This window comes from Hyaena hyaena, unplaced genomic scaffold, assembly GCF_003009895.1.
Source record: "Hyaena hyaena isolate Hyena2069 unplaced genomic scaffold, ASM300989v1 scaffold_129, whole genome shotgun sequence".
Classification (NCBI taxonomy): Eukaryota; Metazoa; Chordata; class Mammalia; order Carnivora; family Hyaenidae; genus Hyaena; species Hyaena hyaena.
The window spans coordinates 1,743,235-1,758,564 of record NW_024080763.1 but is presented as its reverse complement, the minus strand read 5'-3'; the positions used below and the strand labels follow the sequence as shown (position 1 = coordinate 1,758,564).

Here is a 15,330-nt window from a genome sequence, read left to right as displayed (position 1 = left end):
GACAAGCAGAGGTGGAGGGCGGGGGGGACACCCACCGCCATGCCTGTGCCCCCTCCACCGCTGATGTGAGGCTCCTGGCTCCACGGTCCATTCCCTGAGGGGCCTGGTCACCCAAGGCACAAGGGAGTTGGTGGGAAGAAGGCAGCGGAGGTCACCCTGACCCGGGACATCTCTGCTTGCTCCCCAGGGGGCCCCTGAGGGCCGGTTACCTTCTGCCCCTCCCCACCCCCACCCGTCACAGACTAGCAGGTGGCCAGGCGCGGGGAGGCCGAGGAGCCTGCCAGGGAAGGGGCCGTGGGGCGCAGCCACGTGCACCAGTGGGGGCTCTGACCCCCGCGGAGGTCCCAGCCAGCAGAAATGTGTCCCCGTTTCCTCCCCTGGCCTGGGAGCTGGGGGCCTCACAGGGGCCCGGGGCAAGCACTCTTTCGGTATTTTCTCCCCATGTGATGTTCAAGCAGGTCAAGAAGGCCCCCGTCTACGTGAGCTGGCTCGGCGAGGGTAGGGCCTGGGGGTCCCGGGCTGGCTCGCACCAGGCCTCCAGCCAAGCCGGGCCTAGGCAGGGGGGCACAGGCCCGAGGGCTGAGTGAGGACAGGGGCCTAAGGCCGGATCCCCTTGCGAAGAAGGAGGGTCCCAGCAGCCTCGGCCAGATGCAGGCACGGGCTTCCGTGAGCGCAGGGCCCAGCGTTTTCCTGGACGTCCCCTGGGCATCTGCCCACATCTGGGCCAGTCCCCCCCTCCCCCCCCCACCTCCGGAGCCCAGGTCCTGAGACGGCCCAGGAGGCAGAGGGGTAGAAGCAGTGAGATGTGAGGCTAAGTGCCCTCCCGCCACCCCACTGTGCGGTCACTGACCCAGGTCGGGGGTGGCTGACCGCCCCGTGGCTCCCGGCCGGCTGTCGTTCTGACGGCGTCCAGGCCAGCATGGGGACGGCGGGAGGCGTTCGCAGGAGGCCATACTCTGGCCCCGGGTCTTGAACTCCTAGGGCCCAGGCGTGTCCCCGCTGCCCCCGTGAGCCGACGCCCTCTGTCCTTCCCTCCAACTCCGTCAGCACAGCCTGAATTGGCGTCACTCCGATGCCAGTGCCTGGTTCCCTGAATCCACTTGGCTGGCCTGCCCCCAGGGCCCGGCTCGTCCAAAACAATCTGGGACAAGGACACGTGCCCCTCCCTCTGTGGGTGGCGTGGTGGCCTCCAGTCTCAGGGCCCTGTGTCACGCCCTGCCCCTGGGCGCTGGCCCTCAGGAAGCCCCCGAGGGAAAGCTGCACCTGTGTCCCCTCGGTGGCCGGAGCCGGGGAGGCGGTGCTGGCCCCTGGTGGGCCCTGGAGGGGCAGGCGGGCATGGTGGGGGGGGGGCAGGCCACCATTTTTCTCCGGCTGGCACAAAGACTGTCCCTGTAAATCTGTCCTGGCCGGGGCACAGATCGGCCTTGTTCTCTGCCTCCGCCGTTGCCTCCTTCCCTCTGCTTACAGGGCACGAGGGGGAGGAATAGCTAATGAGGGCGGCGCCCTGCCCAGCGGCGGGGGGTGGGGGGGGGGCCTTTGTTCATTCACTCGACGGCCGACACTTCCTGGGTGCCTGCTCTGCGCCTGGCCTGCGTGGGCGCCACCAAGGGCAGGAAGCCGGGCCCCTCCCTCTGGGCAGCCCAGGTCAGCGGAGCACCTATCAGAATGGCATGGGGGCCGGGGAGGGGAGGGGCACACGTGCCACGTGCTCAGGAGAGAGCGAGCAGCTGGCCGAGGCTGGTAGAACTGGAGGTGGGAAAAGTGAGTGAGGTGTTGAAGGGTGAGTAGGAGTTTGCAGGTGGAGCAGACTTGAAGAGCATTCCTGGACACAGTGTGGACAGAGGTGGGGAGAGCGGGGGGTGCCTGAAGGGCGGTGGGCCCCAGAGGCCGGGGGCTGGCAGATGGCACCAGTGAGAGCGGACGGGTCTACCCCGGGCAGACGTGAGAGCAGGGGAGCACTTGAGGGGGCCTCCGTGACCCACCCACGGGCTCTGGGCTCAGACAGAGACGCCCGAACGCCGCCCAGGGAGCCCAGGAGAGCAGAGGGGAACGCGTTGGCCCTCTGCACCTGCGCCGTCTCTGGGCCGGGACCTGAGGGCAACGGGCTCCTGCCTAGTTGGGGTGACGTCCACGAGGACCCGTGTTTCCACACCAGCCTCTGGAGGGCAGTGAGGACAATGCGTGGGGAGAATCCAGACTGCATGTCCCCTTTTCTGGAAGCTTCCCTGACCCAGCAGTCCCCTATAAGGGTCCTCAGAGCTCTCTCCCTGTGAGCGGGCAGAGGGCAGGATGGGAGGGGGCGGCCCGGGGGGTTGTGTCATAAGCACGCTTGACCCGCAGAGCAGCCTTAAGAGCCGGGTCACGTGCCCGCCGAACAGAGGAAGCGGCTGGGGCTCAGGAGGTAGAGAGACAGCTCGTGGGGGGCCCAGCAGGGCACGCCGGGACCCCAGGGGTATAGGGAAAGGGGCCTCCCCAAGTCACGGGGGAGGGTCGGACCAGGGCACCCGTGGCCTGGAGCAGGGCCACTGAGGCCGCCCACTCTGCCCAGGAGACTCGGGTCTGTCCGACTCCCCGACCCTGCCCCAACTTTCTCCTCACTGTCTGTTTCTCCCCCCTTCCCTCCATCCCTCCCTCCCCGCTCTCTGTCCCCTGCTCCTGCCTTTTCTCTGTTTCTCACTTTCCTCCCTCTCTCTCTGCCTCGGTTTCTCCCCCCTCCTCTTCCTTCCTCTGTGTGTGTGTATCTGTCTGGGTCTTTCTGTCTGTCTGTCCCACGATGTGCTCTTCCCCCCCCACCCCTGTCCCCTCCTGGCAGGGCCAGAGGGGTGTCCCAACCTGCGTCTCTGCTCTGTTCCCACTGCCAAGGGGCACACCTTCGCTGGCTTTCCTGGTTCCGCCTTTGTGGTGTGGTGTCACAGGCCCCTGGCCGGCACGGAGCAGGGCCCTGACCTACGCCGTCGGACCGAGTGTAGTTGCTTGGTGCACGTCAGGGGGGGCGGCCCAGAACCGGACCCCCCTGGTGCCCCGGCTCCCCGAGAGCCGAAGCCCTCGGCAGCGTCGCGTAATTAAGACATAAAAGTCCCTGATTTCCTCTGCGTGTTGGCAAACACCGGCCGGCTGCTAATGCAATCCTTTCTTTTAATGGATTCTTGAATCTAAACGCTGTGTAATTAAACGTAATTAGCCACGTATGCCGTTCACTAGGTGCCGGCTGCCGAGTGAGGCTGGCAAGGATCTCGTTACAAAGCATCTTCTTTCGCGGACAGATTTCTTGTTCCCTCTCAGAGTCAAGTTCATTTCACTGAACGGTAAACCTGGCCCAGGGAAGGTGTCTGAGGAGGGGAGCCGGGGCCACGGAGCCGGGGCCGAGGGTCAGCACCTGGCAAGTGCGGCCTGCAGCCGGCCTGGCTGTCCCACCGGCCTGACAGCCCCCCTCGTAGGTGGAGTGGGGCTTTGGAGCGGGGTAGCCGAGGGAGGCCCCAGAGGGCACATCGGCTGGTGCAGGACTCGCGCCGCGTGCACCCAGGCCGAGCGAGAGGGGAGACAGGGCGCCTGGCGGCCACTTCCTGCAGCACATCTGCGAGGCACCTTGAGCTGTGCCCTCACTGGTGTGGGGACTGCTGGAGCTCCAGGTTGTCAGGACAGCCCCCTGGGGTCCTGGTCCCCGCTGGCCTGCCCCCCTCATTCCAACGCCCGTGGTTACAGTCACCCCCTATGCCTTCCCTGTACGCCATATACTGGCGTCTGTCCCCCCACCAGCCTGTGTGCCTAGGTCAGGTCCCAAGGCCGGGCTGCCACTCCGTCTCCCTGCCAGCCCCGGCCCCCAGTGTGCACCCCGACAGCATCCGGGGTCCCAGTGGGTGATGGGCCCAAACAGCCGCACCCACTCTCCAGCCTCACCTTTCGGCTCCTATGTTCCTCCTGGGGCCCGCGTCTGTGTCCTGTTACTACCTTTGCCGAGAGGGGGGCCACCAGGGCAGAGGTGCAAGGTGCTTGCTCAAGGCCACACGGTGGATAGAGGGAGGAGCTGCGCTTATCTTCAGGGCACAGATGGGGAAACTGAGGCAGAGAGTTTGCCAGGGTTGGGTTTATTGCCGTTCAGGTGCTTTGTCTTCGTCTCTCTCAGAGGGCTCTTCCCACCCACCTGGCCGCCCACCCTGCTGAGCCCTGGGCTCAGAGCTGCCCAGAGAAGATTCCCCTCCCCCACCCGCTCCGCGACCTGAGAGATGGGGGCCGGTCAGCAGCCTCAGGATGAGCAGAGACCCCTGCCCATCAGTCTGTCCGCGGAAGCCCTGGGCAGCTGGGAGGCATGAGTGCCATCCTGGGCGGAGGAAATGGCGAGGCACAGGGACGGCCAGAACCAGAGGTCTGCGAGACTTTGCAGAGGCCCAGGGAGTAGAGGCTGGCTGGGGCTCTGTGAGCCACATAGTGCATATTTCTTAAAATAAATTGATTTTGAGAGAGAGCGAGCAGGTATGTGCTGGGGAGGAGCAGAGGGAGGGAGACAGAATTCCAAGCAGGCTCTGCAATGTCAGTGCAGAGCCTGATGTGGGGCTTGAACTCAACGAACCACGAGCTCATGACCAGAGCCAAGATCGAGTCGGATGCTTAACTGACTGAGCCACCCAGGCGCCCCTGGCACAGTCTCTTCTGTTTACAGTAGCAAGGGGGCCGTACGGGGTGGGCGCCCGGAGCACAGGCGCAGTGATGGGAAATAGATGCCTTGTATTTGTCAGATTGTATGTGACTTTTTGTCATATGCCGTTATATAGCGTGTATACTAAGTACACTAAAGGGGAGCAGAGTGACGCATTTTCCACTGTGCACCACCCCCGCAGTCACCACCCAGGTAAGGATCCAGAGCATGGCCAGCACCTTCGATATGGTCCCCCAAGAAGTACCCATCTTCTGGTGTCTGCACCATAGAGACTGCTGCTACCCACTCCTGAGCTTGGCAGAAGCGGGTCATCCAGCCTGGGTCCCTTGAGTCTGTGGCGCTGCCCATGGGACCCAGCCACGTGCGGCTGCTGAGAGGTGCCGCCGTGCGCCTCCCACCATGCTTCCCCGCTGCCCTGTTGACGGCCATTTGTGCCGTGTCCCCTCGTTGCCGTCATGACTAAAGCTGCGTGGAACGTTCCAGTCCGCGTCTTTTGGTGAACACATTGATGCGTTTTTGTGGTGTGCACACCTAGAAGTGAAACTGTGGGTTGCTGAAGTGGCCAGGCCACGTGCAACGTTTTGGTGGTGCCGAGTGCGTTTCGGCACGGACGTGGGATAACACGACTCCTCAAGGCCCCGTCCGCCGGCTTGTGTCCGCGACGGCAGGAATGAAGCAGTCCTGCACCAACACGAGAGCTGTCCTTGCTCGAGTTGCTGACCCCAGTGGTGGCGGGGGTCACCACGCACTCGTCCCCTTGTTTCGTCTCCAAGGCTCTTGGGTTGGGGTGTCAGCAGCCCCGGGGAAGGTGGCTAAGTTCCCTTGCTCTAAAAGGACAGCCATTTTAGGGTAAAGTGCTTGGCAAAAACCAAACCCTTCAAAAGGGACGATTGGCTTTTAGGAGGTTGTCGGAACCACTTCCTTCCAGAGCAGGGTGGGAGCTTCCGAGGTGGCGACCTCGCGGCTGGGAAGGGGTGCTTCCAGCTGCCCGGGGAGCTGGGCTCAGACCTTGGGGTGATCTCAGCAGCAGGTCCTCGGCAGTGTGAGGTGGCAGAGGGGTGGCCCCCCCCCGCCACCAGGCCCCGGCGCACGAGCAGTGGGGAGGGGTCTTCTGGTCACCAGGACCCGGGCCGCGGCTCACAGCACACCTGCACACAAGGACGGGGTCCTAGCCCCTCCCACCACGGTCCAGACGGTCCGGGTGTCCCTAGGAGCCTCCCCGCCCCAACCCGGGCCCCTCCTGTGGCCGGGCCTCCAGTCCCATCGCACTTCCCTCCATCGTGCCCACCTGGAGCCCTGCTCTACCTCAGGACTCGGGCCACAGCCCCTCCTCCGGGGGCCCCAGACACCGGGTCCCACTGGTGCCGCGTTTCTGGTGCCGTCTCACTTCCCTTGTGCTCCGCGTCCATCCAGACCTCAGGAAATATTGAAGGAGTGGATGAAGGCTTTGGAAGGTTCTAGCCCCCCCCGAAATCTCAGCCAGAGAGCTGCTTTGCTAGGGACCCCCCGCCCTCGTGGTGTGGGAGCGACCTCAGAGGACAGTGACCGGAGGGCAGGGGGCCCCCAGGGTTTGGGCAGGAAGGCGCTCAGAGCCGATCGAGCTCATGGCCCTGCCGTCAGGGGTGTGACTTTCTGCCGGCGGCGAGGGTGGAGCAGGGGCCTGTGGTCACTCAGCTCTGACGGAAGGGGTTTGGAGAGGTAACCAGGTGGGGAGAAGAGGAGGGGAGTGTGCGCCCCGACGGGGTGGCTGGGATGGGGGGTGGGGGGAGGAGGGGGACATCCATTAACCAGGCGCAGAAGGTTCTGGAGGTTTCCCAAAGCCAGGCCTATACTAGATGCTGGGAGAAAGAGGGGCTACCCACGGTCTAACCTATGGCGCTGCTCTCCAGGCCCAGTGACGAGCACCACCCGGAAGTGAAGGCTGATGGGTACGTGGACGACCTGGCAGAGGCCGTGGACCTGCTGCTGCAGCACGCCCACCAGTGATGAGCCTTGTGGGACAGCCCCAGCCTCACCCCTTCCCCACCCCCACCCCTGCCCCGGGCCCGGACCACCCAAGGCCCTGCCCTCAGCCGTTGGCCCAGGACGGGCAGGTCAGAGGGTCCCAGCCAGGCACCTCGAGGCTGCCCACTTCCTTCCTCTGGCTCCCTCTTCTCACCGCCCGCCCCCCCCCCAGCCGCCCAGGGAGGGTTGTTCCTTCCGGGATGGGCTGTCCCCTAATAAGGTTGGGGGGTGGGGCAGGCCTCTCTGGGAGCCAGATAAGGAGAGTCCTCTGGGTGTGGGCTGGATGCGCTCGGGGAGCACCCCGAATCCCAGACCCAATGACTCCCCAGCTGTACCCGGTCCCGTAAACGCGCCACCTACCTGGACTCGGGGACATTTCCCCTCTGCCACACGTTCTCTGCGTGTGAGTGAGGAGCCTGGACAAGGCAGGGGCCTCCTGCACGGTCCGCACAGAGCAGGGCTGAGCCCGCCTCCCTGGGACCGTCCAGCGACCCCTGCCCACCTCCCGGCCCCCTCCTGGAGTCGGAGTGGCCACTTAGCACTCCCCCCACATCAGCTGTGACTGCCTTTCCTAGCCCATGAGTCACCTCGGAGCCAGAGGCTGGGGCGGAAGACTGCTGTCCTGCAGAGCAAGAGCTGTAACCGCAGGGATCAAGGTGCAGGCAGACAGGGTGCTTCTAACTCGACGGACTGGGGTGTGTCATGCCCAGTGTCTGCAGGGACAACCAAGGGTTGAATAAACTGTCTTGACCTACAGCTGACTCTGGCGTTGACTCAGAATTTGATTACGGGAGGGCCTGGGGGTGGGGGCGGGGCGCTGGGTAGGACCCGGCACTGGCCTGGTCCTGCCATGCACTTGAACCACCGAGCATCAGAGCGCCGGGGCTCCAAGACATCTTACCTGCCCCAAGCCCGTCAGGGAAATGGAGGTCCTGAGGGGACAGCAGGCCGCCCTTGGCCCCACGGTGGGGTGGGGGAGTGGGGGGTAGACCGGGACCAATGTTGACCTGCTGTCACGGGCGGCCCTGTGGATGGCGGCGGTGAGCCACAGGCTTCCGGGATCCGCTCACAGCCCGGGGTTCAGGTTTCAGAATCAATCAGCCCAACAGTAAACCTCAGATCAATCCAGAAGACCCGGACAGGTCCTGGGAGGCGACTTTGCATAAAGGAAGTCCTGGGCCTTCCCAGCAGGGTTCCCACTGAGGGCAGGCAGAGGCAGGATCAAAGGCTGGACCCTGAACCCGGAGTCCCCCTGGCAGGGACGTCCAGGGACCGCAGGGGCTGTGCTGTCACATTCCCCCCCCCCCCCCTCCGCAGGCCGGCCGCCATTAAATCGGGATTAAGAGGAACCAGTGGCCAAGTCTTTTCATCAAGATGAGAGGCCACCCGCGGGCGAGGGAGGAGGGGCGTGTGGCCTGTTAGCTGGAAGACATGCAAATCGCCTGCTCCCCGAGAGTCCCCCCAATTACGGCTGCCGAGGAGATCAGCTGCTCGCGGTGGGCTACGCTCACGGGGGCTTGGCGGGGGCAACGTCAAGGAGACGGGCCGGCCACGTTCCGGTCAGTTTGTCTTGTGGCTCTTCGGTCTTCGTTTTTCCTTCCTTTTCTGTTTCACGGGCTGCCCTGGCCTGCTGTCCCGGGCGGGGCCCCTCCGCAGACGGCAGGCTGGCGTTCTCTGTCCGTGGACAAGCTGCCGCCCAGGAGCGGGGACGGGGAAGGCGTCCGAGGGACGAGGGACGGCTCCGGGGAGCGCAGATGCCCACAGGGTCTGGTTGAAAAATGGGTTGCCCCTGGGCTGTGGATTCAGCAAGCCCCATTTTACAGATAAGGAAATGGAGGCCTGGAGAGCGAGGACCCGCCCACAGGCTGACATTTGGTAATAAGGGCAGGGCTGAGACTCGAACCAAGGTCTGACCCCATATCCATGTCATCTGTAGTCCCTCCGTGGGGGTGGCCTGTGGTGTCCCAGTGGCTGTGACTTTCCAGGTGAGCCACACTGGCGTCCTCTCTCTGGTGATATGTTCTTAGGACTGAAGTGCCTTGGCTGCCTCATCTGTAAAAGGGGGGCCTCCTTTCCCTCACAGGCCCCCCCCCGAGCCCCGCTGGGGGCCGGGCCCCTCCAGGACGCCCTGTCACCTGGCTGGGGATGGTGGCCCCTGTCCTGGTGCCACCCGTGGCGCTGGCCCCTTACCCCTGGACCCTCCCTCCAGCAGGGCGGGGGGACAGTTCTCAAGCCACAGACTGATGAAGCCATCGGCTACGGGTGGGGCCGGAGTTCAGGGCTGGCAGTGGCCTCACGACCCGACCCGTCTGCGGTCAGGAGTGCGCCCCAGAGCTGCCACCAAGAGATGGACCCTCGAAACCCAAGGAAGGCATCAGGCCGGCCCCCTGTGCCCTTCTCCCCGAGCCCTGGAGTGAGGCAGCGGCCCGGGCCCAGGCACGCTGCCCAGCAGGACATTCCAGGCTCTGGGGGTGACTAGCAGACCCCTTCTGGGAGGGGGCGGGGCAGACGGGGTGGAGAGGGGGACAGTCCATGCAGGGTCACCTCTTCGCAGGCACAAGGGCTTTACCTACTCCCAGACCTTCCAACACGAGCGTCCACATGGCACCCGGGAAAAACGGGTTCATACGGGGCTGCCAGTGGGGGGGGGGGGGGTCTGTGTCACCCAGTGGGGGGGGTGTCTGTGTGTCACTTCGTCTCCAAGTCCAGGGCTGGCTGGAGCTGGATGCCAAGAAAGTCCCAGGCGACCCCAAGGTGGGGCAGGGGCAGCACCCCCCCCCCCCAACCCAGCTTCCCCAGGAGGGAAGGGAGGCCGCGTGGCAGCAGGAAGGCCCGGAGGACATGACCGGAGACTCAGAGCCCAACCGCAGGCGTGCATGCCCGCCTCGGGGCCTGGGCCTTCCTGGGGGTCCTGCGCTGCACAGAGCTGGGGACACCTCGTGGGGGCTCACGGTGCCGCCTCCCACCTCAGCGTGACTACCCGGTGGGCTGACCGTTTCTCTCCCGCTGGAGTTCCCTGTTTCAACGACAACATACTGGTTGTCACTAACTAACGTCACTAAGGGTCAGACCACAGTTACTGCTGGGGGCCGCTTCCTTTCGGCCGTCTTTCCACGAGAAGGGAAAGGCTCTCGACACTCTCTGGATTGTTCCTGCAAGTCTGCTGGGGCACTGGGGCCCGCGTTCCCTCCGCTGCCTGACGTCAGACGCAGGTGTGGGCTGGCCTGGCGCGAGGGTCCGCGGAGGGCCTGACAGCCGGGCGGGGGGCAGAGTGCCACCCGGCGGGCCCAGCGCCCTGCCCCCGTGCCGAGGCCAGTGCGAGGCGGGGGCCCACCCAGGGCCACGGAAGGGGATGCGAGGGGCTGGAGTCTGTCTAGGGCCACTCTGTGCCCTCCCCCCTCCTGGAGAAGCCGGGGGACATGAGGCAGGGTCCCTGGGCGTCCCCGCCACCCCCAGCTTCAGCCATGCCTCACCTGTGTCGTAAATTAGGTGTTCTTACAGCCTTCTGGGACAGGGTCTGCTGCTAAGAAGAAAACACCGGAGAAAAGTCCGGAGTGCTCCGGTGCCTCACACCCAGGGAGCACCCGCAGGCGCTCGGCGGGGGGTGTTCTAGGCAAAAACCCTGAGCTCACATTCCGCAGGCAAACGCCCGAGAACTTCAACAGGCTGCGAGCGTCCTGAACCCCCCGAGCGTGGCCCGCCGGGGGCCCCTGATCCGGAGCGCGAGGCGCAGGGGCCGAGCACCCCGGAGCCCACTCTGGCCCAGGCCGCACGCGCTCGCCTCCCCCTGGCTGCGGCCAGGCGAGTGGGAGCCGAGCTGCCCTCGCCGGGTGCGGAGCCCCCTGCACCGCGTCCTCGCCTCGCTGGCGAGTCCCCGGGCCGCAGGGCTCCGGGCCAGGCCTTCCCGGCAGCAGCGTGACCCGGAGCAAACGGCCGTGTCGCCTCGCCTCTCAGTGCTGCTGAGCGTGAAGCAAGCTCCGTGACGCGGGCCCCGTGAAAGGCGGGTTCCTCCACCAGACGGGACCTGGAAGTCGCACGCAGGGGGCACCTCCACCCTGCCGTCCTAGGGTCCCTGGCTCCCGGCTGCGGTGAGGGCCCGGGCCCCTCTTCCTCCAAACACGTGCACACACACGTCACCTGGGCTGCCTGGACGCTGCCTCTAGGAGGGCTCCCTCGTGACCGCGGCTGTGGCCGTGGCCGTGGCCAGCCCTCCTGCTCCCGGTGGCTCACTCAACCGCCTGCATCTGAGCCTCTCGACAGCTCAGACGTGTCAGCTCTCCCCATTTTACAGGCCCGGCCCCGAGGCTCGGAGGGGACAGAAGGGTCCAGGCTCTGACCCTGCCAGCCCAGGGCCACTGCTTCCGTGGGCAGAGGCAGGACCGCCAAATTCCCCGCACCCGACAAACCACACGGCAGGCTCCCCGCGGCTGGGGAATGAACCAGGAAGCTTTATTTACACAGTAAGAGTAACAAGCAGATTCCTGAGAGACTAGAGCGGCGCTAGTGCAAGACGGTCGCGGCCCGCGTCGGGGGAGGGCAGCCGCGGCAGACGGCGGCGCCCAGACGGCTCTGCCCTGGGCAGGACCCGGCCCCGTGCGCTCCGGCGCCACCCTTCCCGAAGCTCTGCGGCACCGACAACGTCCAGTTCGGGGAGGCACGCTACAGCCCCCAAATCGCCCCGCGAGCCGCCACCGAGCCCCGGGGACCTCTCCCCCGCGCGCTGCACACACAACGTATTTGCCGAAGAGACTATGCTAGAAGATCAGACTATCCTACCTAGGCTACACCATCTCTGCCATGGTCTGGGTTGGTTGTTTTCTTCTTCTTATTATTACCATCTTTTTTCTTCTTTTCTCTTCAACGATTAGGCAGTATTTTCTCAGACTGGAGCCAAGGGGAGGGGTTTGACCAACTATGCGGAAGTGGCAAGCTGTGGCATCACCGCCCGCGCGGGGAGCACGGCGCCCGGCCGAGCCCCGGTGCCTGGGGCACTGCTCGCGCCCAGGGCCCAGGCCCAGAGCGGTCATCGGTCAGGGGACAGCCCCAAGGGCACAGTGCCTGTGACTCGAACCTCCGGGGCAGACACGGAGGCGCAGCTCACGCCTCCAGGGCTGTGAATTAAATCCCCAGGAAGCTGGCCCAGACCCGCGGCGCCCGGACGCCCCCCTCCCCGGCAGCATCAGGGAAATCGCACGCCCCCCCCCGCACCAGCAGACCCATCTGAACATTTCGGTTCCTTTTCTTTTTTTCACGTGGACTTTTCCTTTATTTAAATTTTCTTCCAGCGTACAAATTCACACAACTTTCCTGCTACAAAAATTTTGATGAGAAGTAAGGCTTTCTGAGAATGAAAATCTACTATGATCAGAAGAAGCACCCCTGTGGCCTGGATGTCGGGTCTGCCCGCGGCACCCGTGCTGGGCCCGGGGCTCCCCCGCAAGTAAGGCAAGAGGGTCTGCGGTCGTGTAAACCGTGAGGCTGCAGCCCTGCCCCCCCCCCCCCCCCCCCCCGCCTGGTCCTGCGGGCGGCCGGCAGCCCCAGCAGGCGGTTGTGGAAGGTGCTCCTTCTGGAATAGGTAGGGGTGCCTCTCCTCCCCACCCAGCTCTCCTGGAGCCACGACCCTGCTTTTGTCATTTCGGGGGGGGGGGCCCGGGGCGGGCAGGAGGGGCCCTCCCTCCTGGCTCTGAACTTCCCTGAGCTCCGTTCAGGGGCAGGAGTTCGCGGGCGCCCGCACAGGGAGCCTGCAGCCCACCCGCCGGCCCATGGGGACGGCCATGCGCAGAGGGAGCCCCGAGACCGAGCTCCTGGGGTCTGCAGGGGGGGGCGTGCCCGTGCCTCCCTGGACGGTGCAGGGGCACCTCCTCCACGGGGCTGGCTCTCTCCAAACACGAAATAACTGGGGCACTTCCTTCTCGGAGCAGAGGGGACATGGCCGTCCCCCCCCCCCCCCGCCAGGTGTCGTGGGCTTGGGCTAGGAGCTTTGCCGGAGTGGGAGCAGCAAAGAGGGGCCTGCGGAGGCCGGAGGACCAAGGCTTGCCGTGGTCTGGGGTCCCTTCTGCCCGAAGGTGCCCCGGGACTGGGTCCAGGAACCCATGGGACGGGCCTGGGAGGAGGTGGGGAGGATGGGCCGTTTCACAAGCTCCACGGCCGTCCGTCCTTGCCACCAGGCCTGGGAAGGGAGGAGGGGGCAGGCAGGGTCTGAAGGCAGGCCACCCACCCCCCCCAGCCCTGTGACACCCCCCTGCCACGCACCTCCCCACCTGACCCTGAGGAAGGGCGGCTGGGGGTCACCGCTCAGGCCCACCCGGCCCTGCGCTCGCTCCCCCACTGCGGTGGAGAGCAGCACTTGGGGCCCTGCCCCTCCTTCCACAGGAAGGAGGGCTCCCTCTGCGGCCACCCAGTGGGGGGGGGGGGTGCCACCTGCCCCGGGCTCTCTGAGGCACCAGCATGTGCTCTCTGAAACCATGTGCTGCCGGGTGTCACTCAGCAACCGCCCCGGCCCCTGCCACGTTTGCTCTAAGAGGCGGCCTCCGTGACCCTCTGGCTGGGGATCAGGGGAGGTGGCGTGTCTGCCCAGAGCCACGAGCTCCCTGCTTTGGCTCTCCAGGGTCCCCAGGGGACGTGCCTTTGGTGGGAGCCACTGAAGCGTAGCTGGCTCTGGCCCGGGTCCCACCCAGTACCACACGACCACTGTGCTGTCCGACCTGAGGCCCTTCGACACGACCTCGGGGCGGGGGGGACACTGGGATTTTCTCTACAAGCATCTTATGGCCGATTTTTAAGAACTGCCATCTAGACACCAGAACTGGAGCTTCTGATCCAGTAAAGAAGTGAAGGTGTAAGTAAAGTTTCCCAAAGAGGGTCTTTTCGTGAGAACCACGTGTACTCACGCTGCGGACATGAGGCGTCCACTATCCACAAAAGAGGAGCAAAAGCAAGGAGGCTACGAACGTGCCTTTGTTACATATCAGCAAACTCCAGAGGATACACCAGTTATTTTTAGCCATATGAGGAAAGGAGCCACTCGCTCATAGGCCGACCCAACTGCCATTGTCTGCGGAAGATGCCAGGTTTGCTACAAGCCAGACTCCAAGAGAGCAGAGCCCATGAGGGGTGTCTGCCAGCCAGGCTGCCTGAGAGCAAAACCTCAGGGCGTCGGGGGTCCCCGTGGGCGGGGAGCCCACAGGGGTACGGGGAGCTGGGGGCACTTGGCACACCCTGCTCCGCCCACCAACCTGCAGGGGTGCTCATCCGGAGGTGGCCGGTGTGCCCGATGGAAGCCGGCAGTCCCCACCAGACAGTGAGAACGTGCTAGAATTCTGCAGAGGGCCCCGCGCGCCCCCAGTCTGGCCCCCCAGCATGGCCGACAGACCTCCACCCCCGGAATGTGCACAGGGCCCGGTGCACCTGCTCCCGGCTCTGCCTCCTGAGAACGTGTTCAAGGGGTTCCCATTACTGGGACATCTCTCCACTCACCTGCATCAACTAAGCTAAGCACTCAGTGACAGTTTCGCCACAGAGAATGGCTGTCATGTGCCAACCTGCCTGAGCGGCCCCCAGAGGGGCGGAGAGCCACGCGGTCAGGCTCTCGGCGCCACAGGACGGCCAAGGAGGTCTATCTTTTCGGCCAACAGATCCACCCACATCTACCCGACGCAGACGCTCTCTCATGAGAGGCCCCCAGGGTTCCAGCATGGGGAGCACCCTCAGCACCCCGGGGCCTCTGTCTCCCGCACCTGGAATTAAGGCCAAATGGTTCCGGTGTTACTACAGAGGGAAGCATCTCCCGAACCTTCCCAAGTCTGGAGCAGGGAGACCTGGGGCAGAAGGCACGGAATAAAACGGAGTGAAAGAAGCTGTGGGGCCGACTCCCCAAAAATCAACCTGAGCAGGAGGTCGGAAGGGCCTGACGCCACCGGACGGCCCTGAGCACAAGCCCCCCAACCAGCCCCCCTGGGAATTGCACGCGCAGAGCGTCCAGCCCTGCGGGAGACGCGCGAGGTGCCTGGTGGGGGGGTGGCTGGCGAGGAAGGGGGGTGGGGGGGGGAGGGGCCGCCCGTGCTGGTGAGGGGCCGGGGCCGGGCCCTCGGGCGGGACAGCCTCTCCGGGGCCAGAGCGCAGGCTCCCTGGGTCCCGATGCCCTCAGGGAGCTCCCGGGGGTGGGGCTCCCCGCGTCAAGTGCCCGCCCGGCGCCCGCTGCCCCTCAGTTGTTCTCTATCTGCTCGATGTCCAGCTCGCCGTCCAGGGAGCAGGGGCTGCTCCCGGCCACCCCGCGGTCCCGCCAGGCCGTGGCCGGCCCCCAACTCCTGCCACAGTGCTCGCCCAGGGCGCAGCCGCCCGACTCCTCGCAGCACCGCTCCTCCTTGCAGGCGAGCTGGTCGTCCAAGGCCGGGGGCAGAGGCTCGGGGACGGGGGTCCCGGCGGGGGTCCTGCCCCCCAGGCTGGAAGCCGAGGCCGAGAGCAAGGCGGTCCAGGACCTGGTGCTGCTGACGTGGAGGGCGAAGGGGCTGTGAGGGCCGCAGTCCTCCATCCCAGAGCTCAGGCAGCTGAGGCTGCTGAAGGTCTGACAGTTCTGTGGGGAGACAGACACACAGGTCACTAGGAGTCACGAGCCTGTCCGGAGCCCAAGGGCCACACTCCCCGGCGAGCCAGGCCTCAGCTCCCACGGCTGT

At 65.4% G+C, this 15,330-nt stretch overlaps 2 protein-coding genes across 6 annotated transcripts in view; one reads left to right on the top strand and one right to left on the bottom strand.

The window, feature by feature from the left end:
• The window catches only part of LOC120235563 (phospholysine phosphohistidine inorganic pyrophosphate phosphatase), a 125,824-nt gene extending 118,408 nt beyond the window's left edge, over positions 1–7,416 (top strand). Inside the window, exons 7-8 of one of the 2 annotated variants that reach the window (XM_039237963.1) lie at positions 6,544–6,582; positions 7,234–7,416. In XM_039237963.1, the coding sequence (XP_039093894.1) occupies positions 6,544–6,582; positions 7,234–7,240 (46 nt within the window). In that variant the 3' untranslated portion in view covers positions 7,241–7,416. Of the gene's footprint in view, positions 1–6,543 lie in introns of both variants that reach the window. The other variant, XM_039237962.1, reaches the window with a different exon arrangement.
• Positions 7,417–14,701: 7,285 nt separating this feature from the next.
• FAM53B (family with sequence similarity 53 member B) overlaps positions 14,702–15,330 on the bottom strand; it is a 106,997-nt gene continuing 106,368 nt past the window's right edge. For all 4 annotated transcript variants that reach the window (XM_039237907.1, XM_039237908.1, XM_039237909.1 and 1 more), the window contains exon 5: positions 14,702–15,230. In XM_039237907.1, the coding sequence (XP_039093838.1) occupies positions 14,862–15,230 (369 nt within the window). In that variant the 3' untranslated portion in view covers positions 14,702–14,861. The remainder of the gene's footprint in view (positions 15,231–15,330) is intronic.